This window comes from Poecilia reticulata, chromosome 5, assembly GCF_904066995.2.
Source record: "Poecilia reticulata chromosome 5, P_reticulata-male-v2, whole genome shotgun sequence".
NCBI classification, from domain to species: domain Eukaryota; kingdom Metazoa; phylum Chordata; class Actinopteri; order Cyprinodontiformes; family Poeciliidae; genus Poecilia; species Poecilia reticulata.
Window position 1 is genome coordinate 8117141 of NC_088834.1, and position 25659 is coordinate 8142799.

The 25659-nt window shown below is 37.6% G+C and overlaps 1 protein-coding gene across 6 annotated transcripts; it reads right to left on the reverse strand.

The window, feature by feature from the left end:
• Positions 1 to 142: 142 nt before the first annotated feature.
• cpne1 (copine I) lies at positions 143 to 25062 on the reverse strand. Of its 6 annotated transcripts, XM_017304896.2 has the most exons (17): positions 24905 to 25054; positions 22253 to 22315; positions 7871 to 7996; positions 7594 to 7773; positions 7147 to 7221; positions 6977 to 7048; positions 6712 to 6795; positions 6496 to 6585; positions 6313 to 6411; positions 6152 to 6238; positions 5939 to 5998; positions 5668 to 5801; positions 4227 to 4281; positions 3976 to 4030; positions 3652 to 3785; positions 3330 to 3566; positions 143 to 2187 (listed from the first exon to the last, which is right to left on the reverse strand). In XM_017304896.2, the coding sequence occupies exons 3-17, from the start codon at positions 7994 to 7996 to the stop codon at positions 2071 to 2073; spliced, it is 1605 nt and encodes a 534-aa protein (XP_017160385.2). In that variant the 5' UTR covers positions 22253 to 22315; positions 24905 to 25054; the 3' UTR covers positions 143 to 2070. The 6 variants fall into 6 exon arrangements, with proteins under 6 accessions (XP_017160385.2, XP_008407377.2, XP_081463060.1 ...); XM_008409155.3 differs by lacking the exon at positions 22253 to 22315 and having other exon boundaries at positions 24905 to 25062; XM_081606934.1 differs by lacking the exons at positions 22253 to 22315; positions 24905 to 25054 and adding an exon at positions 9661 to 9938.
• Between the last annotated feature and the right edge of the window lie 597 nt (positions 25063 to 25659).

Genomic DNA, 25659 nt, shown 5'->3' on the forward strand with positions numbered 1-25659 from the left:
CGTCATGGAGACCTTTGCACATTTTAGTGTCATGTTTTTCAAAACCTCCACTGAATTTCTGTAAGTATCTGAAGATGGAATTTCATGACAAATGGAACCAGAATAATTCACGTTAGTCAAATAATGCACACATGAAGAAATCTTTGTTTACCAAAGTTGCTTTATTTATTGATTCAAACATGCAGCATTGGAAGAGACATGTTATCATGATAGATACTGGAGCATTTGTTCAGATGTTAAAAACAAATAATTGCAGGCTGTAAATGATGGATCAGGAATGACTTTACTTGATGAGGAACCAGCATCATATCACATGACATGTTGGCAAGATTACAATGAAAAGGCAAGAGAAAAATGGTTTGCATGATTTATCAGATTTAGAGTTTACTTTAAAATGTATTTTAAAGAAAACTATTTCAAGACCAATTCATCAAGACTTAATCCAAACAGGGTTTAAAACCTGAAAGAAGCTAAACTAAATTTTAAACTGCAATTTGGCATGGAAACAGAAAAATCTGGATTTGCAGTCCAGTCTATTCAATAGGTATAGGTAATGAATGCATAAAAATAGCTTCCATTAAAAGTAAACAGAAGGTTTGTTTCATGATGCTGATATAAAATATGCTTTAGATGAAGATTGTTTAAGAGGATTGCACATATCTTCCTATTTTCTCCTGAATAAACAAGTTTTATAAACTAAAAAGGCACAGTGCGTAAAGATGATAACTGAGAATGATGTGATGTAGCAGGTTTGCTCAGAGAGGAGACAAAAACTGTCAGTGTGCGTAACAAGCTATTTTTAGCACTTTCAGCACCATCCCAAAGACTTTCAGCAAACACATTTTGTGCGAATGCGGGCGTTTATTTAAGCTGTTCCCAAACATGATTGACTCTCCTCTGCACAAATTCAGAAATAAACTATAGAAAACAAAAGACAAAAAATACATGATTTTTTTTTTATCCCAAAATGTAAAGAAAGTTTTTTTTCTTTTTTTAAGTGGTTAAATGTGATTTTAAGTGACCATCACTGGAAATAAAGGCAAAAGTACTAGATAAGTGATTACTGTTGGAAATGTTGGCAGCAGTGTCCTTTACAGATAATAAATGTATTTAATGGCAATAAATGGCAAAATTAAAATTTTTCTGTTCTGGTTCCATTATGATGGTATGGATGATTTTTACACTGCATTTTCAGCATGGAATAACTCTGACCATATTGCTGTGGTCCCATTTAAAGCAAAAAATGCACTGAGATGACCATCATGATGGAGGCAACAACAAAGGATTGCAGCTGCACAAATATAGTAGACTTTTAACAATGTATGATCTGGTAACCAACAAAGTAAAATATGCAGCAATAGGAATAAACATGGCATCATCAACAAGCTAATGTTAGCTATGTTGCTGAACTCAGGCTATAATGGCTGAGAAGCATCCTACAGGCACGGCTGCATTGCAAAAATAAGGCAACAAGAATGTTTTGAGTAAGGCTTCAGGTGCAAAGCTGGTAGCATCTTTCATTCTATTCTAGTTTTAAAGCATTTTAGGCAAAGGCAAAGTGCAAAGTGTTGGCACCTAATCAATAAAGCTAATCAGAGACCACAAAATCACAGCTGGTTGGAGTGCAAAAGTTCTGGTAATAACTGGGAATGAAAACACTGAGAGTGGTAAGATACCAGCTCCTGTAGTTCCACAAATGTCCACTAGAGTGATAAAGTTGGATAGAGGGCGTGTTTTCCTGTGTGGCTCAGTGTTTCTCACTTGACACAAAACATGCATAGTTAGTTACAAAGAAGCAAAGTCCTAATCTATCTTAATATCATTTAGGTGCTAGAGAGAGAGAAATATGTAAAGTATGCAGTTATGCAACTATTTTAAAGGGTCAATTCATCCAGAATTATTTTAACAGGCTTGTAGATTAAGTACTGCTACGAAATTGGTTGACACTTCATGCTAATTATCAATGACCTGTTGATTGTGCATAGCATATAGCAATAATAGCAACAATTGTGACGTGGAATGAGATGAGGCTGGAGTTTGATGTGTAGGTTTGGGGAATGCAGGTGACATTTAGGATTTGGGAGCAGCTTGTTGTTTCTGCGGTTCGAGGCCTCTCATTTTGAAGTAAGACACAAGCTGGTTGGGGACCTCAGCGAGAACAGCCTGGGCCAGCGCCGTCACAGGAGCCTGGGCAAAGAAAGACAGATGTCAATGTATATAGCAAGTCTGTTTTTTTTTGTTTTTTAATCGAAAAAAGTTATTCCAGTGCATGATCCATCTTTTTCTGGCACACAATTCAATGAGAGAATTAAAAAGAAAAAAACATTTCTCCCTAGTTTGAATCGTAAAAGTTATTAAAGCATAACATAAGTCTTTCAGATCTAAAATGGTGTTTGCGCAGTACTTTGACGTCATGAAGGGAATAAATTGCACAAACAAGAAGAAAAAACAAATATGATGCTTATTAACAACGACTGTAGGGTTTTGGACTTGATGCAACCATTTGTGCAACAATTTCTAATTGTGTACAAGTTCCATTCAATATTAATGAAACATTAAAGCTTTCCTTAAAAAACATGTCAAATTAAAATAGATTTGTAAACATCCATGAAAGAAAAACTAAGGAAGGCTAGTAAATAAGTCTCCTTGAAAACACTCAATAGGATATTAATTTCAACATATATTTTCCAGAAAATAGTTATTTTTCCTAACTTTAGTCGGTGTAAAGATTGTTAATGTCAAGGCATGTTAAACTGAGTATTTTGTGAGGAAGCAGCCACCTAAACTTCACAAAATGCTATAATTCTCAAAAACCTGGATTATCTCCATAGATGCTAAAACTTTCCACCATATTGAGAAAAAAGCAGTATTAACACAAGACGGTTTATTTACTTTTTTAGTTTCTTGTCACCAACTGGACATTTATGATTTAGTTCAGGAAATTGTTTAAAAATGTGCATTGCTTTTACTCAGAAATTTTAATTTGCAAAATGTTCTCCACTTGATCTTTCTTTTGATAAATTTCTGATGATGCAAAGACCGACATGCGCAAACAACTCTGTTCAACATCAGTGCTAATCTATTTATATTTACATTTCAAAAACTGATTAACTATCTTCTCAGTACTACTAAAGGAAACCCAAGTACCACCACTGGTATGTGTACCACAGCTTGAGAACCACAGCTACAATGCACTCTTATATAAAGTGATGTTTGTCATTTCCACTTAATGGGACTGAGAATTAAAAAAAATAAAGAAGTTTCACTGTTTTTGTTTCATATATGGAAAAAGTGAAAAATGTGCATCTATTATTTACTAAGAGACTTACATCTTTGAAATTTCTGAATGGGACAAACTGGACGATGTCTCTGGATACGGCCTCACCAACAGTGGACCTAAGGACGCCATCGTCTCCATCCAGAAGCTCCATGGCCTTAAAATCAGCCGGCCCCACCCCCACAATAATAATCGACAAGGGCAGCCGGGAAGCCCGAACTATAGCATCCCTGGTCTGATCCAAGTCGGTGATTTCGCCATCAGTGAGGATGAGGAGAACGAAGTATTGCTGCAGACACAAAACAAGATCAGACTACAGGTTTGTGCTCGTTAGATTAGATTTTTGTGTATTTAAGATGTTTGCGGCTCCTCACAGAGGCGGTGGGAGCCTGAGCGACACCGGAGGCAATGGAAGCAACGTGGTTGATGATGGGAGAGAAGTTTGTGGGTCCGGACAGTTTAATTTGAGGCAAAACCCCTCTGTAAGCATCCACAATCCCCTGAATGCCTGGGAGACACAGAGGCAGAGCAGAGGATTAACTAATCAAACAATGCAGACCAACAAAGCGTAGAAAATAACCTGTGATTTGAAATGGCTTCGTTCCTGCCAACCCTATCTTAGTATTATATTTAGGATAAGTGTTCAGCAGCCCTCCGTGATATCCCCCTGGCATTATGTTGCATCTGTGTTACTTTACCTTGACAGTATGGGTTGCTGGGGTTGAAGTTGAGGGCGAACTCATGATTGGCCGCCTGTGAAACCAACAACAAAACAGTTCAGTGATTGCACAACAATAAAATAAAAGTAAATCATTCATGAAAAAACTGCTAATATTAGCTTGTTTATGCTGCCACAATTGTTCCTATTGCTGATTGCAGTTCATGCAGGTTTGTCATGCATGAGGCTGAACTTTAGATTCTAGACATCAGGTTGGTTATAAAAGCTGACCTGAAAGTCTGGAGGCAGTTTGGCACCAAACCCGAATGCTGGGAAGAGTTTATCACTGCAACAGAACATATGTCGAAAGAAATAAAAATGTAAAAATTACAACCGCCCTCAATAATTTCAAACTGTTCTAACTGGAATTTTTTTTTTTTGAACAAGCAGAAATTATAACAATGGTAGCAAATACAGGTCCTTCTCAAAAAATTAGCATATTGTGATAAAGTTCATTATTGTCCATAATGTAATGATAAAAATTAAACTGTCATATTTTAGATTCATTGCTCACCAACTGAAATATTTCAGGTCTTTTATTTTTTTAATACTGATGATTTTGGCATACAGCTCATGAAAACCCAAAATCCTTGTCTCAAAAAATTAGCATATTTCATCCGACCGATAAAAGAAATGTGTTTTAATACCAAAAAAGTCAACCTTCAAATAATTATTTTCAGTTATGCACTCAATACTTGGTCAGGAATTATTTTTGCAGCCTTCAATGCGGCATGACATGGAGGCAATCAGCCTGTGGCTCTGCTGAGGTGTTATGGAGCCCAGGATGCTTCGATGGCGGCCTTAAGCTCATCCAGAGTGTTGGGTCTTGCATCTCTCAACGAATGAACTTTATCACAATATGTAAATTTTTTGAGAAGGACCTGTATGCAGTATGGGGAAGTCGAACTGGTTGTAAATGAAAATCTGCAACGAACAAGATTAGAAAGGGGAAATAGTATATCCAAACAGAAATTTTACACAAAAACAATATTGAATATAGAAGACTATGAAGAAGCTGTAGAACAATGAGTTCAGAATGCAGGTGTAGATTTAAAGCTTAGTCTAGGTGACAGTTTTAGATTATCACCCAGGTAAACTGAGAGCTGCATGCAAAAGACCTGAATGTGGTTTAATAATTATGCTTTCTTACAGAGGTCTGGAAATGCGAATAAATCCTGAAGTATAAAGCAGCTGTTCTAACAATGACATTAGAAAGGTTCCAAAGCAAAAGAAATGAGGCAGTAAAAGGTAAAGTATAGCAAATTACATAATCTAGGACATTGTGCATACTGCTTAGAGTTTTAGAAGGATGTGTGTGAAACTTTGGTGTTAAGTAGTGTTCCTGTGGATGGATGGAGATAAATCAGAATATCAAAAGTTAATTTCGTCATTGCATTTTGGTTATTTTTTATGAATTATGCTGTCTGTCTAATTCAATCCTAGAAACAGTTTCCATTTCTCGGAAAGTTATAATAATTATAAAATAAAAAGGATTTTAACACCCTACTGAAAGTACGTCCACGGGCTATTTAATATTTGCACTCAACACCTCGGGTTTCTTTTAGATAAATCAATGGAGACATAAACTTAATGATTTTTTAATTTGCTGAGATTAGTTTGTTTCAGGTTCCGACTCTGCATGGGTGTAGTTTGTGGTTCGTTGTGTACTGACGTGTCGTAGTCCTGGACCACCTGCCCCACAGACCACAGAGCAGACAGGTACTGGTTCAGCCCATCCGGACTCATGTAGTGGAGAGAGTTGGGCGAGCGAGGATCACCGTTTGAGCCGGTGAAGTCGATGCCGACCTAATGTGTTGACAAACATGGATTTATTTAAATAAAAAATGAAATCCCAAGAAGTCAGTTATTCAGAGGTGATGTAATCAAAACTGGTCAAAATCAAATATTAAATTTAGTCTGTGCATTAGTGTATGTGGACATACAGTGAAGTTGATCTGGCAGCCACCCATCACAAAGTCCAGGAATGAGTAGTCAGTCACCAACTGTAGGGGAACACATGAAACCAAAAGTCAGATGATTGAAAACTTAAAATCTAATTCTAAGAAACAAACACAGTTAAGATTTCAATGCTTATACAATCACAAGTATTCTTATAGAACCTAATAAAAACAATCCTGAGCTCCTGAAGTCCGTACCTTACAGCTCTTCACTGACACAACCCCAGAATTCTTGTAGCTTTTCTTCTTCTTCTGTTTCTCTGGGTGGATGCAGTCGAATTCCACCTAAACGATTGCAAAGTGGACAATGACCACGGGCAAACAGAAACAAATAAACTTACAAGTTTTACTGAACTCACTGGTGAGCCACCAGCAGCTTTCATCAACTCCGAGGCTTTTGTTGTGAAAGAACCAATCAGGTCATGTGACCCATCACTGTCATGGTCTGAACAATCCACCTGCAGAGGAGGGAAAGGATTTAATGTAATCAATGAAGATTTGATTGGTTGTTATGGGGGAACTTAAATCATGATTGGTGAAACCTTCAAAGGTTTTTCCATGTCGGAGGAGCAGAAGGTCTGCAGTGGAACGGAGAACTTCTTCCAGCTGGGATTCAGGTTGTTCTTCACCACCTGCACACAAAAACACACATCACATCATTTTTACCATAGAAGACCATTAATGGGTGAATGGAGAGGAATCCACCCATTATATGCAACTTTCATGTTCCTGAAAGTTGCAGAAACGTGAATCTTTACCTCTGTTCTGTGAACCAGCTGCCATTTCCCATTTTCTCCTTGTTTAAAAATCTCCAAGAATGGATCAGACTTCCCAAATGTATCCTGGAGAAAAAACAGTTTTCTCAGCAAGTGTTTTTGAAGAACAAAGACGACAAAATTAAATGTGTATGGAGGCAACAAGTTTGTTCATTTATCACAGCAAAGCAATAAAACCCATGTTGTTCCTGCTCTGATTTAAAGAAAATGAACCTTTCAGCAATCTTAGTAGAGTTTTAGCCGTTACCTTCTTGTCAAGCTTTTTAGCTTCCAACTCCAACACAATGGCTCTATTGTCTTTGATTTCCTCTGCAGTGATCTACAGACAGTGACGTTAATAATGCTTCACCATCACCGATTCCTTAAGGACAAACTGTACAATGAGATGCTTTGCTCAATAAAATGCAGGCTACTTACTGTGATGCTTCCTTTCCCAGCTGGCTTGTCTTTCTTCAGCTGAAGAGGTCTGGTTATAGTTTTGCTGGAAACTATCTGAACACACACAAACACAAGTTAGATTTTTATTGCCAAGAAGTATACAGTATTCCTGATATTCTCTACTCTGTGAAATAAAAATTCAGCATCAGGCTGTTAGATAAAGAAAACCAGTCATAAAAAGCAATTCTTTCATTGCTGACATCACTCATCGATATTCAATCTAAAGCTTTTATGAAGCAAAAAAGTTGCCTGAAAAGGGTGGCTTGATTCTCACAAACTAATAACTGAATGTTGGCATAAGCAAAGATGCAAGGTCATGCTTGAAACTTCAACATTTACAGATCTTTTACCACTAAAACAGAAATAATAAAAGTAAAATAACTTATCTTCTGATAAGTTTTAAACCTGGCCTTGTACGGTGGTTACCTGTCCCAGCGTCAGCTCTGCCCCTCCAAGGTAATCATCATCGGCAAGATTAGAAGTGGAGTTATCAATGTCGTAGACCCCAAACTTCAGATTCTGAACCGTCTCGAAGTGATAATCTACCCTCAGGCGCTGACTAAAGGATGGACTTGAGGTGTTTTTCAGACGTTCGGTGCGACACAGCTGACAAAGCAACAGGAAGAGATGGGTGCAGTGGGTTTACCTCAAATATGAATTCAATCTGGGAAAAAACAAACTGTAACAAGCAAAGAGCTATTACCTCTGTCCATTTGTCTCCCGTTTTCTGCAGCAGTACACAAAGAGGGTCTGATTTTGAGCCAACATCTTTATCCAGTAGGTTCTCGCAGGAAACCGTCAGCTCAATCTTAGAGATACAGTCTGCCATCTGAAAAAGAGTAAATAGGGGTGTTTTGGTTAGCCCAGAAAATAAAACATCTCCGGTTTAATTTGCAGTCAATAAATTGTTTTTTTTTATAAAAAGTCCTGAACATCATTTTTTCCAAACATTAAATGTTTAGAGGCCATTACATTCAACGTAGTGTAATAATGATTCAAACGACAAATACAAAATGTGATGTGGCAGAGAAATTGGTTACTTAGGAAAAAAATTTGAACAAGGTCACATAAATCAGCAATATGGCTTTAAATTAATGATAGTGCTCCTCTGCAACAGCTCGAGTATACATTTGCGCAAATCAAAACCAAAAAAAAAACCAAACACTTAATACAATGAAATAAGTTATTACAGCCAAGGTTACAAAAGTGAAGTGCAACTTTAACAATAGTGAAAGAAACACTGTAATTTACTACAGAAGGAGAGCCTGAAATGTCATTTCAGCTCATGTGTAAAACTATGGGGTTTCTCGAGGATTCATTTTCCGGAAAATTTCATTCAACATCTATTTGATCCCCCTCATTCAAATTATACTGAATCATAATCTCCCTTACATACTGATGGCACAGATATTTACATTCCTGCTATGACCAAAGTCGTCAAATAAGAGTGTCAATATCAACATAAAGTATTGCTAAATAAGCTTTCTATGTAAACAACACTCTAATAAAGGGCTTCCTGTCACATCAGGATAAAGAAAAAACTACACGTTTTTTTTTTTTTTATCTCAGAGGGTTAGATCATTGAATTGGTGCCTACGTGAGGGGGAAAAAACGATAAATCAAGCAGCTGCAGCTCATCCCAAGTCTTTTTACTGGTGCTAAAAGTACTAACGCCAGCAAAAGGATCAAATCATATCATTCAGATGTATATTTCTCATTATAAAGATATATATTTACATTTTAAATTGTGTTGATACTCTAAAAAGCACTACATAGATGTGTGCCAAATTGTATTTCAAAATTGCTGGTCAAATATACACCTCACTTGTCCTAATATACGTATAATGCGTCTTACGCTCTCTTTGTCTTCATTGTACATTTCTTTACTTGTTATTTTATTTTCCTGCAACACGCTTAGAATTACATCATGGATTACTGGTGTTATACAAATAAACTTGCCATGCATAGAAAAAAAATTCACTTAAACCTCAAGCTTTGCGTTTTATAATCTGATATCTTCACCATGATGAGGAAAAGCCGTCCAAGAAGGCAAAGACACGCAAATCAACCCAGATATGCAGCTTCTGTGTAGTCCGACTATAAAGACTCAAAAAATATATCGTACTATTCTTTAAACTTCATATAGCAATTAAACAACTTGATTTTATCTACAAGGCCTGCTAAACCGGTTTTACGACGATCTTCTCTGATGAGTCACTGCACAGTTTTCTCCAGCAGCAGCTGTACAACTATAGACGGACTCTGTGTCATCTAACTAAACAAATACAATTTCTACTATCTGCTATGCATGAATATTTGTTACACTATATCCTCTTCCACACTCTTTTAGTGAACAAGAAAGCGCGGCATGCTAAAGAATAATTAATCATATATAATAAAAAAAATACATCGCCAGTTGAATAAGCAAGAACTATAGCTACACGCTCATTCAGAAATAGAAACACGAAGTGAAGTAAATCTAAAAGTAATCACCTTTTTTCAGAGCGCTCTTTTCTTCTTCCAAACCACAGGAACAAACACCAAGTCGGATGAGAGAACCACTCCCACAGCGCCGAAACAGATACGTTTCTTTGCCGTTTTCTTCTGCAGCTGCCTTAATACCACTAAACCAACCTCTCTACTAGAGCAGTCACTTAAATATTTGCAGGCTACAGCTATTTTTTTTTTCTTTTATTTTGCGGCAAATAAAAGACTTAGAAGGCAGCTAGCTCAGCTCCAAACTTCCAGCAAGTTTAGCTAGGGCTATATTAAAAAAGGAGTCTCTCTGATTGGTCAGTCTGATACAAAGCGGTGCTCTGATTGGACAAACTGTCAGTCAGTTTAGAATGCCAGAGAAGACGATGACAGTCTTTCACAATAAAAGTGGCGACACACTTTACAAGTTAACCATAAAATCCCATACCACCTAATTAGAAAACTGTCCGTAACAGGATACAGACAAAACATTTAGGATATCTTTAAAAAAATACAAATAAAAAAAGTATGTTGAAATGATCAATGATCTGCAACATAACATTTTTACTCTTGAGTTTTTCTAATGCACCTTTCTTATGCACTACCTTTCCTGAATACATATTCACACACCCCTTGAATGCAATTAATTATCTGAATTATTAAACATTCACTCGCTACAGTAGTCCTAATGTAAGGCCAAGCTCATAGTGAAATATTTTCAACATGATCAAGTTACTCCACAAGTAAATTTTTGCAAATTTTCCCTTCCAGCATAAAAAGTCATTTTACATTTCATTTTACACAAGTATTTTAAAAATATATACTTTTAAACAAAAAAGATATTTAGTCCATTGGCTGATAATACACAACAATAAAAGCACATGTTGATGAAAATGTGTCTTACTATAGCACCAACCAAGCTCATTCAAAGGGTTAAATCATTCTTTCCATGTTTTAAAATCACTTTGGACAACACATCAGCAACAAGAGACACACAAAAGACTTGTAACATCATCTGCCTGATTAAACAAGAGAATCTCAAAACATTTACATCCAACAGGCCATCATCACAATTGCACCTCAATATAATGATTTTGACAAACGGTGACATTTATCTTTATATAATTAAGAGGTTATCTAATTTATAGATAAAAGTACAAATCTTTGCTTAAGAAACAGCTACGCGTGCCATTTACCCACTATGAATACCACAATCTAGATGTCACTTCCTGTAAACACTACTTCCTAGTTGGTGCTGTCTTCAGTTGCATGTTAACATTTAGCCATAGTGACTCACTATTCATTTTTAAATAACATCTACTGGAAACCATCTTTACAAGTTACAACAGATAGTCTACAAAATATATCAAACACAAGCATTTTCCTAATTATTCAATTAATTCAGTCCAGCTCATTTATTTATTGTCTTAAGGTACAAACCCAGTTTGTTTGTTGTGTGACAAATCAATCCAGACAAACAATCCAGTCATATAAACAGATTCAAAGTCAGTTCCATACTTTCATAACCCCTGACTGTGTAGCAAAACCCAGCTCACACCCATTTACTTATTATTGCACCATACCTAACAACAGGCTAATGTTTTCTGTACAGAAAACCATTAATTTATCACAAAAATATATTTGTGGATATTAAATTGAGGGGTGCATTTGATATTTTCATTGCCCACATTGTGTCACATTACAACCACAAGATTTAATGCGTTTGATGCATTAGTTATGCCATGAAGTTGAGCGTAATAGGAAAGTGGCAGGAAAAAGATGTAGGACTTTATTGAACATTAATCTACAAACAGTATCATGAAGACCAAGTAACATGGCACAAAAGTCAGGGGAAAAGTTATTAGTGTTTTTTTTTAAGCAGATAGGTTTTGTAACAATATCCCAAGTTTTCAAAATCTCACCAAGCACTGTTCAATCACCTAAAAATGAATTCCAAGGCACAAATCCAAACCTTGTGGCTGTCAACTAATAGAGATTATTATTCAGAGAAGCAGCCAAGAGGCCCATGGTATCTCTGAAGAAACTGCAGTGACTCCACTATATGTGCCCAGGGCAGCTATTAGTTGTGCAATTCACAAATCTACCCTTTGTGGAAAAGTGGAGAAAGTAAATTTGAACCTAACATTCAACTGACACCACAAACACATGGAACAATGTGTTCAATTGACTCCATAATTACATTTTTGATTAATTTTTTATTTGTTTGCAAAAAGCTATGCGTGAAGAAAAACTAATCTCCATCTACCTGAACACACCACACCCACGTTAGAATATCTTCTTGTTGTAGCATAATGCCATGGGGGCGATTTTCCTCAACAGGTATAGGGAAGCTGGTCAGAGTTGAGGGCAAGGTGCATGATGCTAAATATGGGACACTCCTGTGAGAAAACCCGTTTCAGACTGCAAAAACTTGGAAATAGGATAAGAGCTCACCTTCCAGCAGGACAACCACCTTAAATATACAAATCAACAAAAATGCTTCAGATCAAACCATACCCACATGTTAAAAATGCTCAGACCTAAATACAATTTATTCATTGCCTTTGACTTCACAATTATGCACTACTTGGTGCAGATCTATTGTATAAAATCCCCCCCAGAAATACATGTAGAATAAATGTGTTAATTATTAATATCTTTGCAAGGCATTGTAGTTTAAGTTCAAAATGACAAGTATTAAAGAGCGTAGCACTGATAAGTTGTCAAAATAAGAAAATTTGATCTAAGAAGCACAATTTAAAAACAGCCACATACATCCGTTTATCATCAATTATTTCTAATAACTGAAACTCTACACTTTTAATACGATGCAGAAAATTACTTTTAATCTAATTACATTTATATATTGTGTTTATTATCAGTCCAATTGAAAAATAAAATAATTTTCCTCTGATAACCAACTTTGTGATTCTTTCAGGGTATTAAAATATGTAGCATTAAACTTAATAGCTATCTTTCTAAAGTATAGTTAAACTCCCGGTTGTTGCAACCAGTGGTTGAGTATTTAGTGTCAAGACTATGTTAAATATATTAGATATTTGCATGGTAATTGTTAATTTTAACTTATTAATTTAGCTTCTATTTTGACCACCTGGCTACCTTAAGAGACTACCATTTATTTAAATACAGCTGTAAGCAGATCTTATTTTGTCAACAACTATTAAAATCCATGTTCCACTTTTAACACATCCAGGGTGCCATCTACAGATCACCCTTTTTAAGCTCCATCTAGTCAAATTCACTATTTACTTGTTTATCACATTAGCAGGGCTACCACTTACAACATCAAGTTCAACTTTGTTGTTTGTGAATTTTACGATGACAACTGAAGAGTCTAATGCTGTTTAATAATTCATGTATCCATCACTCACCTGTAAGATATGCCTTCTGTTAAATCTTAATAGTTGCATGATCAATAGCTCGCTGGTCCCATTAAAAAATAAATAAATAAAGCTCACTCACCGCTTAGTCATATCCTGAATGTCCACCAGCTGGATTTACTATAATACACAAACTCTGCCCTTTCCACACCAGCAGCACAGCATCATCTGTACCCCCACATTTCACTTTTATTAGACAAATAAAAAATAATCCATGCACACGATTATATTCAGCTGGACATGGCTCTTGTATCCGTTTAGAGGTGCACCACTTCTCAAGTCCTCTCCAGACCAAACTATTTCCAATAATGCCCTCTACTGGCATTAGTGGATTCACACAGCTTTTACAACTGCAGTATGTAACTTTCATAAAAAGTGTTTACATAATTGCAAAATATTAACATTGTCATGACAGTATAACACAAATAATGCGTTCCCCCCAAAAAAAATGCTCCTCTGCCTTCCCCTTGTGGTCCTGCTGCCATCTGCACAAATACTCTCTGGTTGTTTCTGATTGGTTGTCAGAAACAACCAATCAGAGTCAAGAGGAAGGTCTTAGCACTGTCAATCATCCTGATGTACATGCTGCTCACAGCCTTTCCCTTTCTATTACACAACAGCTGGTTCACCACAATGGAGTTTGCCACAAATGCCCGAGTTAGTTAGCAAGGCCACTGATCACGGCAGTTAAACAATTTTCCTAGAACAGCATTAGCACATTTAGCAGCGCATACATAGGTATGACTGACAGTGCTGGTAATATAGTAACACTGGGAGGAGCTCCATTTTTTCACAGATCATGTCTCACACCATACAGTCACATTTTGACAGTATTAAAGTAAGCATGTTTTGTAAACGTTACATACTGCTGGTGTTAAGCATGCTTTACATTAATTTAAACCCACTTTTCTGTGCTATAAAATATTTTAATTTGGTTTGGTGTAATCTCAATTAACAGTAAGTAGAACATCACAACTAACACAAACGCAGAAAAAACCAGTCTAAGTGCAGCTAACAACCAGTAATAAGTTATTTTATTGGCTATTTTTATATTTGTAGATTAACTGGATAAAAAATGTCATTCTGTGGAATGTTCATTTCGCTTATGTTTATTTAATGCACTATTAAAAGTGCATAAGAAAAATGAAAATAAATCATTAAATTTCTCTTTTACATAAGAAAATAATCTTTTTGCCCAATGTGCAATAATATATAAATCAATTTGCATACACTTGATCATTTGTAGGAAGGTATGCAACTGTATCTAAAACTTCTAACATTTGAAACACTCAGCCCTTTCTGCTCTACATCATTACAATGTTGGGCTATTTTTTTTTTTGTTTGCTTGCTTTACAAAATGGTAAAACTATGCCATTTCAGAAGTTATGGGTAAAATATTTAAAGACAAAGGTGTTTAATCTTAGATGTACATATTTTTGTACTTTCGCTTACTGTTAAGGTACTGTTCTTTCAGCAAATGGAAGGTTTTAGAGCCTGTATCTTAATCCATTACTAAATTGACAATTATAGCAATAATTAATTAATCATGATAAACCCAATTAATTGTTTCAGCCCTATATGATAGTGATATTTATTTAGTCCTTTAGGGGTGATTTCTTGCATATTTTAGATCTCTGCCTGATTCAACATACCTGTATGAAACGTAGGTCCATTACCAGGCCTCTGCAGAAACTGAGGACATACTTAAAAGGCAGTTCAAGCATTTGAGCTGTGCTGGAGCAGGAACACATTTAAGGCATGCAGGATATGACCCACAAGGTTATGTTATACACCTCTGCTCTATACCAATGGCCCCCATTGTCAACAGATTTTGAAGCAATACACCACCTGTTGGAATGTGGTGAACAGATTTGTGCTATGGATGTCCAGCCAAAGAAAAAAAAAAACAAAGACAATGCTGAAACCATGACCTTATTTGGTCCAATTGCAAACAAGTGTACCTAATTAAGTGTCCAACAACTGTAAGGTTTATTATAGTACTCCTTCAATTGCACAGATAAACTGTGCGATTTAACTTTCAGATGTCAATTATAATGCGGTAAAGTATTTAATGCAACAAGTGAAAAGTAAAGCCAAAGGACAAGAAGCATCTGTTGGATAAGCTTACTGAATAAAAGTTTACATCCAAGGTAGGTGGTGCAAGTATTTTGAATGGAGGAACACAATGCTAAACTATAAAAACAAAGACTTCAAATGGTAAAAATATTAAATTGCGTTAAGTATTTCAAGACAGACAAATATAAGCTAATTCAAGTTCCCATAATCAAAAAGTGAAGAGCAGACAGTTGGAAGAGATCACGGCAGGTGAGGAATGTCCCTTTATTAGCCAAAGCAAAGGAGACTCCACATCAGGTATGGTAATACGATCATACAAATTTGTTCACAGCAATATCAGAAACAAATACGAGCTTTAAGGTGGAAACATCAGAATCATGATAGAACTTACAAGCAATATAATGCTAAGAAACTAAAAACACTACGGACTTCATCTCAGCACTCTACAGTCCAAACACCTACAAAACATTTGTCTGCAAAATGGGGTTTTGGGGTATTCAGTGAAGTATAATTGAAAAAATGCATTATCATAAAATGTGACAGAGAAAAAGAAATTAGCAGCTCTGTTAAAAAAGAAAAACATGACTCCACTGTCTTGCCATCCCATATCCTCTATGTGGCAACACTGACTAACGCATCAGTTTTAATCAGCATGATTTTAATAAACAATAGGGGATGCAAGCATAATCACCATTGCAACAGGTCACAGACATTTGATCGCCTCAAGAAAAGCTTCTCATAATTTCAAAATTTAAACATGGATTATGAGTTCAACGCAGCGGCAGAATTCATCAAAGCAACATAGGATGTAAAGATTTGAATGCAGCGACAATGCATGTAAATTTTTACCATATCAAAAACACAAACATTTTATCACAGCATCATACTGTGGTTGTTCATCTTACCAAGCAACAGAGCATGTATATTTCAAACCACAACAGCAGAGCATTAAGCACATACAGCAACAATGTTTGACACTTTACAATAAGGTTATCATAGCAAAGAAAGACAGATGACTATAGACAACATGACTAGAAAAAAAAGCTACACTCTCAGTGAAAATAATATGGAAGGACCAAAATAATGCCAACATCATTATAACCATCATATTCGCAACCATTGTGGGTCTATAGAGGCAAAGTCAGTGGAGCAGATGCAGAAAAATAACCAAAAAAATATGAGGGATTACAGTCCTTTATGGACAGCCTGCAAATGGCAGGGCTTACCTGTGGGTATCTACACAAAGGAGGAGTTTTGGTAATGACAGTCACTGAACTGAAGGTCTCAACAACAAGGTTCTTGACATCTGGCTTACTTCAGAATTAGTCATGGTTGTGGTTTAGCCAGAGTTGTTGATCCAGATGAATGTAAAATCTTATGTACAGTCATTTATTATTAATATTTAAATCAGGTTTATTTTAACTTTACGTGCTCCAATAGGTCTGTCATTAAGTTCCATTACTGCAGCAGTGGCCTCATCATGGCTCTGGAAAGCCACCATTGCTTCGCCATTTGGCATGCCTTTATCATTGAACTGTAAGCAGACTGAGCCTGGTACCACCTGGTAACCATAGAAGAAGTCCATAATCTCATCCACAGTTACAGTGAATGGCATGTTCTGAAGCTTTACGATTGTTGGACCAGCAGCACTACGCTGATTGTTGGGATTGTTGGATCCTCCAGGGGCCGAAGGGTTCCGGAGGGCTTCGTTCCCAGGAGTAAACACTTGCTGTCCACCTGTTGCTCCACCACTTGGAAGCCCCTGGTTATTGGTGGTGGTGGTAGGCCCTCCACCCCGGTTCTGTCCTCCTCCAGCTCCCTTTCTATTGGCATTATCAAAAGGTACTAAGCCTCGCAGCCCATCCTGGCCAAAAGGAGCTCCTCCGGTAGCTCCAGGGCGAAAGCCAGGTGGCTCCAAGATAGGAGCGCCAGGTATTCCTGGAACCAGAGGAGGAGCAACACCTAGATTTACTTCCCCTAACCCTGCTGCCAAAGGAGGCATGGGGGGAGGACCTGCAAGCCCGTTACCTGGGGCAGAGAATGGCGTAACAAATGGGTTACTGTTGAGGTTGCCCATGGTGTTTCTAAGAAAGGTAAATTCATCACCACTCATGGCTGCAAAAGGATTAATCTGGGGCTGCTGGGGATTAGGTGGTGCCTGCTGATGCTGGTTTTGGTTCTGATGGCTTTGGTTGCGTTGACCTCGCTTGTTTTGAGGTGGAGGATTTCTCTCAATCTCCTTCATTTGTTCAAAGGTCACCAGATGGACGAAGGCATCGCGGCCATTGAGTTTTTGGCGGTGTAGCCTTTCAGTTTTGCGAGCATCCTCCTCAGTTCTCAGCTGCAGGATGGCTTGCCCCAAACCATTGCCATTACTATCTGTCAGGACTTTCAGCGCTTCCTCATATATGCCTATACCATCAAAAAAGGCACGGACATCCTTCTTGGAAATGTTGTAGGGAATGTTGCTAATGTGGACACAATTCCTTGGAGTTTTCATGCCATCTGGGTTCTTGCCATCACCTTGTCCTGCTTCACGTTTACGGATAGCATCAATCTTTTCTAGCATTCCTTTTCGGCTGATTGGATGGACCTGGATAAAGCGGGAGCCCATGTATTGCATGTGAGCTCCAAGCCCAGTCTTGTAGTCCTGTTCTGACTTAAATTCAAGGAAGCCCTCCCCAGTAGCCCGCCCATTTGGGCCATAAGAAATAAAGACACTATCTTCTACGATGGCCAAATTATTGAAAAATTCCTTAATTTGTCTCTTGTTGGCCTCATAAGGCAGACCTTTCAGATAGACACAAAACTCCTGCCTGTGAGGAGATCGTGACCTCTCTCGTTGGTCTCTGCCTCCAGGACCAACATTGATGCGGCGGTTCTGATGATCCTGGGCCTCATTATGTAATTTACTAATATTATGAGACATATGGCTCATCCTGCTGTCACTGAGGCTGGCCCACTGATGCTCAGAGCCCGGACTGATCTCAATGAATCTCTGGCCCATCATGCCACCACCTCGCTTCAAAGCTTCAAAACTATCCTGGGGCATGAAGAATTTGACAATTGCCCTTCCATTTGGTCGACCCTGCCCATCCCTCTGTAGGCGAACCCCATCTACTCCAAGACCTCGAAAGAAGTCCCTGACTTCCATCTCCGAGCAGGAAAATGGGAGATTTTGGAGGAGAACATATAATTCATCAGGGTTTGACCCCCCTGCTCCAGTGGCAACAACTGCTGCAGCTTTCATATGAGCTTGAAGGCCAAGAGAAGCCAATGGAGAAAGAGGGTTGAACAACATGGGATTAGGGGTTCCAAGAGGCAGACCTGAGCCCAGTCCTGCTGGAGGAGGTAAGGAGGGGTTGAAGGGAGGTAGAGAGGGCATATGAGGAAGGTGGGCTATAGGTGGCACTGGGGGACCTTGGGACAAAGGTGCAACAGAAGGAACGGGCGGAAGGGTGGACACTGGAGGAGGAACTGAAATTGTGGGTAGTGTGGGCATTGGGGGCATGGAGGGCATGTTGGCAAGAACAGAGATGGGTGGAGGACCGGCATTGAGTGATGATAGAGCTGTGGAAATTGTGGGAGTTGAACTATAGTTATTGGGGAAGCTTGGTACCACATTGGCCATGGTTGCTGCTGCTTTGTTAGTTGGTTGGTCTTGTGATGAGCTTACAGCAGTCACTGAAGCTGGGGTGTTTGTAAAACCCTGATTCCCATGGCTACTAGATCTCCCTCCTGCCCCACTTTGCACCGTGGGTATGGAGGCTGTCGGTGCTTGACGGTTTGCATTTCCAGCTGTGGGTGCTGTCATCTCTACTGGCCCTGCTCCAGCTTCAAATCTACGGCGGCTAAGTTCAATCATGTTCTGCATTTCTGTCTTGCTACTAAGTAACAGTGATACTTTAGAGCCTTTGATGGACCCGCCTGTACGCATCATTCCTAGTCGAGCATCCTCATCTGTGGCGAACACAATGAAGGCTTCACCATGTTCCCCACCCACGATGTGAACTCCCCCATCAGGAATGGTTAGGCCGGAGAAGAAGTGTCTGATGTCCATGGTCCCAGCCACTATGGGCAGACCCTGCAGCCTGATGACTACAGCCATATTGACTGTTTAACAACAGCCCTACAACCTGGGGAGAAAGCAACACTACCATCAGATGAAGAGCAGAGGGAAGCAGAGAAGTTTCTAAATGTTTCAGACTTCAAACTATGCAGGCAAGTATCATCAAATTTTTGATCATGTAGAAACCGTTTTTTTGTTGTTTTTTTCAAACTTTGCAAAGTTATTTTGCCCTCTGATATTGGAAACCAGAGGTGTTTTGAATAATAAAAACAAATGCATCACTTTGAAAAAAATGTCTAAAATGCAAAACAAAAACTAAAAGGCCAACCTCTAGCAAGTTTGGTAAACTTGATTCAGAAAAACAATCAAATTAGATTTTTTTTTTTTGCTCTTTAAAACAAATGGAAGCTGAGCATGTACAAAGTAACTCAAAAAAGCCAATATTCAGAAGGCTCTGATTTCATACTGTAGTTTCATGCCAACAAATAACTGAATCAAATCAATAATTTAAAAGCTAAAAATAAAGTTCAAAATATTGCCATGTTTAGAATTGTTCATGGGCCATTTATCACTAGACAAAAAGGCCAAATACCCGTGATCAACTGATCTTAAGCAAACAGGTATACAAGCCATTTCATACAATACAAATCTTAAGACAGTTTGGTTAATAAGTACCTTCTGTTTAATCGAGCAAATGTGTTCATCTTGTAGAAAACCTTAAAGCATACACGAACATTCTGATGTCAAATGACCCTGATGCTTACCTTACAAAAATAAAATAACTCAAACTGATAAGAGGCGTAAACAGATTACTTTTTGGTGACAATGGGTAAAAAAACATGTAGTACTATTTTACTCAAGAGCTTCATGGGTCATCGAAGAATGACAAACTTACTTTCAAAGTAAGATTTTCTCATTTAATTTTCTCATGCTAAGAACATGTTCTTAGCATGTTCAGCAAAGAACATGCTAAAAAAAACAAATTTTTACACCTCAAGTACTGAAGCTAAATTGAAGTTGGATCAATTTCTTGGACACCTTTGAAAAAAACTTATTTTCAACATTGTAAAGCAACCATTGAGCTCCATAAAATACTTTAAAAAGTCTTATTTTAGTCCATTTAGGATGCATTTACACAAGCCCAGTTTGGTCAGCTTTAATCAAACTGTAGTACATTTACTTAGAAAGTCTGGTTCATTTTGGGGGAGGAGAATGCACATTTGAATTCTGAGTGAACTATGACTGGCCTAAAAACGTAGATCTCAGTTTTGTTGACGTGAACTGGCACAGTTCAAATACGATTGCCAAGCGGACTGGAGACCACTCCAAAACCAGGAAGCAGACTGTGGCGCAGGGCATTCTGAGTAAATACAACTAAAATAAATGCACAAATCTAGAGTAGTGGAAGAAATTGTTCGGAACCTTTAATCAAAGACAAAAGATAAATCCTACATCCACTAAAATTTGACACTGCTACATTTTTATTTACATTTGATGAAGAAAAGTTGTGCTCAGTATCTTCTTCAGAGGTTTTTGTGCAGTTTCCTTCAGTGATTCTTGGTGCAGCACCATTACAGGCGAGGGGGGAACAGGTTTTTCAAAGGGTTTGGTTGGTTTGACACAATGCAGTGTGAAATCGAACTGCACCAGATGAAAATGTAACAAGTATTGCAATTTTGGACTCCAATTGAACCGAGTCTACCGGACAGTTGTGAAAATAAATTAAAACAACACTCTGGCCAACGGCTGGTTCTGGACTTTCTTTAAAAAGCTTTGAGTGGGGCTGGGCAACAACTCAAAAACATTTCAAGTGAGCTATACAAATGGCTCTAAATATTTACCCTCCTGCATATAAGCCATTGGGAGAATGTGATCCTGAAGGTACCACTCACGTGTTCCTCTACAAGCTCATCTGGAAAACCAAGTGTGTCTGTTTTAGGTGAGAAGAGGCATTCTGGCCATGAATGCTGTATATTGAGATATAACCCAATTATATTGATATAACATTTTTGAGGTCAAATTGCCCAGTCCTACCTTTAAGTTCAGAACAGATAGCTGCTTCCAGATTGTAAGCCTGCTACAAAACCAGTGTATAGAGAACCAAGTCATCTGAAAAGGAGAACACATCTGTACTAGAGATGTACCAAGAATCAACTGGTGACCAAAATCAAACATTGAACAATCCAAAACTTAAAACTCCAATCTTTTTCCAATCTCTGAAATCTCCATATTAATCCACTCAAACATTGTGAAAACCACACTTGGTGTGCGACTTGTTACTGCAAGATTCCACATTAACCATTTACAGTATCTATGAGATGTTCTAAAATTAAGTCAGAAGAAGCACAAAAGCAAATTTAAAAGAAAACTGTACTCTGTATGCATTCATATCGGCTGGTCAGTCAGAGTGCTACAACAGACAGCTCCTGTTGTGCATTTTGCTCAATATTTCTTTATTTTGCTGTTTGATTTGGTACCTAACCTTTTCGGGTACGAGAAACAGCCCTTTGCCATAAAATACCAATTTGTAACCACCTTGGAACTAGCAAAAGGTGGAAGACAGTCTTGAGCCAAATTCAGCAGATACCAGGAAGGCGTAGCTTAACAGTTAGTCATTCTAGCTGCAGAACTGATTGCCAATATAAAATACAAATGACATCTTAAAAAGGTCAACTACATACTATTGTCTTTTTCTTTTTTTTTAAATAGTACGTTTTTAAAATTAACTCCTCTTATAGACATGGTGTGATGCTACTTCTGCTTCTGATAAATAATGACTAACTGAACTCAAGGAAAGTGCACTAAAAATCTGTTTTTATTGCTGTTAATTATAGTTCAAACAAGAAAGCAAAGCAAGTTAAGACAAATTGGTTTATCAAAGTTTTACACATCTTTGATGTTTCTGAACCCTACTACTTACATCAGCTTAAAAAATAACTCTCAACTGTCTCTTCTTAAGAGAAAGTTGTATTTTTTTTTACCTTGGAATGCAGAGAAATCGGCTTTGTTTGCTCAAGCTGGTCAAATGTGGTGCAAAAATAAATCTCATGCAGTTCAAACTCACCAATGCAACTAAGCAGTGTGTAAACTTTCACTGAGTTACAGGATTTCTGCAGGACACTGAAACCTGGTGAAAGGGTCAGAGAAACAAACATTCCTGTTCAAAACATTGTTCATACAGCAAAATCACATGAAGGGCGAAAAAGTGAAAGGTGTGTTTCAGTAACTTGCAAAATGTATTTAATAATTTAATCAGTGTCAACAGCTAACTCTGAATCGGACTCAAAATGTGAAAAATGCCATATTAATGTACGATTGCCTAAAGGTTTAAACTGAACAAACATACTAAGATTTAGCAAAACTGAACTTTGAGAATCAACTAATGACACCAGACTCCCAACCTGAAAGAACTAAAACACTTGTAAAGGATGAAATAATCACAGCAACAAACAAAGTTAACCCAGAAATCCAAAGGACTTAGACAAGTTCTGATGAAACCAGATCTCAACACCAAAAAATCCCCTGGAGTTATCTCACAATCAGGCACTCAGCAAAATCTTACAGATATGCATCTTCGTACATCCGAGTCAGCAAACAGCACTTCAGCTCCTCTTTGTACAAAACATCAGAATGACCATCTTAACCAGCAAACATTATGATATCAACCAAACATTAATGACAGCAGGAGAAACTCTTTAGACAACAGAAGCATCATCGTTAATTTTTAAAAAGAAATCTTAGGAACATTTATTGAGAGCAGCATCAGCATCATGCCAACCAGAGCAACATAAGCATCATATAAACCACAGCAACGTTCACAACTGATTATCAGCAAAGAACAAATGATAGCAGCTGATGAACAGGAAAAACAGTGGAAAAGAGCAGAGCAATATGGCAGCTAAGACCAATAAAACACGCAGAGCAACAGAAGATGGAGCAAACTTGCCACTTGTAAAATCCTCTGTATTGCCATTCAAGATGGAGGGACCACTGCCCTCAGTAACTCAAGCAAAGCTAAAATTGTTGGAAATACAAAATGCCTTCATGCCTGCAGTGTACTACACAACATGATGCTCAACATCCTCAACCCCAGAGAACCAAGCGCCACACTGCAGATTACACAAAAGACAACAGAGATGAAGGACAATTCTTTCAGTGCTTTGAAAAGTAATCTTCATTGAAGTTGTAATGATCCTCGCACATTGGTGTTAATGTACCTAAGCAGGCAGCATAAAGAGGAGAAATAAGACCAAAGTACAGTAGAAACCAGGAGAAGAAACCATCCAACCAACCCTGGATACTCAAGGAATAGCGATGCAAAATGAAGCTGGAAAGATTCAGAAAACCACTTCCTGCAAAAAGAAGGAAAAAAATGCAGATTTTTATTTTTAAACAGCAAATTCAGAATCAGGGAACAAAACAAACAATACTCCCCATGTTTTTTTAAAGTAACTAAACCAGTAGGAGGGACATGCCAATGCAACATGGAGACCAAGTCTCTGACAAAACAATAAGACAGCATCAAAAAAATCTGAGGTCAAATCAACATGCCTTTTTTAACCTCTTGCTATTATTGCAGTCACTGATCATTTCTGACTCTACAAAGCTCCACTGGAATCCACATTCTTAACAGGAATTCATAAGAATTGTTATATTTAATAATCTTCAGTAATTCAGTCCCTTCACAAGCAAAACTGAAATCATGCATACAAGTGGTCAAGATATAAAGCCATTCAGAACCTGCACTATGTTCTCCAACAAAGTACTTTCAAGTACATTAATTACCAAACACCACAAATAAGCAAAAAGAAAATAGAACCACAAAGGCCATTTTTTCAGCTAAAGTATCATCATACTCAAAATGCATGTGTGGCAAATGTGTTATTTTAATGTAAAATAAACTGTATTTTCTGCACTGCACAGAGCATTTGCACTGCTTTAGAAAAAAACTATTAATGGCAAACAGTTAAATCATGTAAATAGAGAGAAATAAACCAGTATCTATTAAGCTGCGATTTAGGCCCTCATGTTTTCACAGGATTCAATGGAAATGGAGGAACATACATTACTCCAGAATTCAAGTTTTTAAAACACACACACTACACACACAGTCTCATTTTATAAGTCCTATGCTAATTTATTTTGAAAATTTTGCCAACACCAATTGAGAGAATTGGTCTGTAATTAATTACGTCAAGACATGCTATTAACAATGCTCTAGTTTACCTTTATTTTATCAAACTGGATTCTTGAATGAAAATACTTTGACATAAAATACTTTGATAATTTGTTTGCGTTTACAGTATTCTGTATGCAGCTGTAAACACAAAGAATCAAACTTTAATCAACTAACCTCATTGTGAACTGTACCGTGAAGAAAATAATGAATTTCGGACAGCTAGCTAACGGTAAGTAGCAACCAAAAAATACGAACTTTCGAGCAAAACCATGTTAAATATTTAGTCAATACTGTTCAAACTAAGCAAAGCTTCGACACATATCCTCTGCACACATTTTCTAAAACTCGTTATCGACTAATTCCAACCAGCGTGTTTCATCTGTATTAGCATCCATTGAGGCTAACCTCCCATTAGCAGCCATCGCTGCTGGTGAAACCTGTGATTGAATGTTTTAGAGCTGAAAACCGAGCAGTACGCGGGCTTTCCAAGCCGCTTGGACAGTGTCATTAAGCGGCCTGTCGAATGTGGATTCTTACCGAGGAATTTTGTCAATTTACACACTGATGTTTTAGTCATACACGGGAGTCTTTTCTTCTCTCTGCAGGGTGTTTCTGCACGAAATGTCGGCGCAAACCACGCGATAACAGCAACGATGACGCGAGAGTGTGCAGCCTCCGCCCCCTGCTGGTTGAATCTGGTTAAAGCAAACTCTCCTTCATTTTTTTTTATTGGCGGTCGGAAAAAAAAAAAAACGTCCAGTAGGCATTACCGCCACCGTAAGTGGAGAGTGGTTCATAAGGATTTAATTTATAATATCCAGATGTACTTAGATATTGATATTAAGGAAAACTCATTCCGTTCAATAAATTAATTCTGATCTATTGAAAAATTGAAAACCATATTCTGACACAAAAGATATTCTTTTGTGTCAGAAAATATACCTGTTTAATTTATAGACATTTCACTGCACTTTAATCCAGATTGTATGTATTCAAACTCATTGAACTGTTTTACATTTCAATGCATGTTACTTGTTTTGTATATAATAGAACATTAAAAAAATATGCTCACTGCAAGGAGAGTGAAGCTTGTCAGAATTTTGGGGGAAAAGACTTGAGACTTGAGACTGAGGCAAAGGTTCAGCTCCCAACAGGAGCCAGAAATACAGTGGAATGATTGAGTGTTAGAAAGTCCTGGTCAAAGCATACACCCAAACCAACAGAGAATACATCTAGATGTAAATATTGATTTTTCACAAAAAATCTCCACCCAAGCTCACTGAACTTGAGCT

Coding starts and splice junctions, on each gene's coding strand:
- cpne1 (XM_008409153.3), bottom strand. CDS start 19,227: ATGGCTGTAGTCATCAGGCTGCAGGGTCTGCCCATAGTGGCTGGGACC.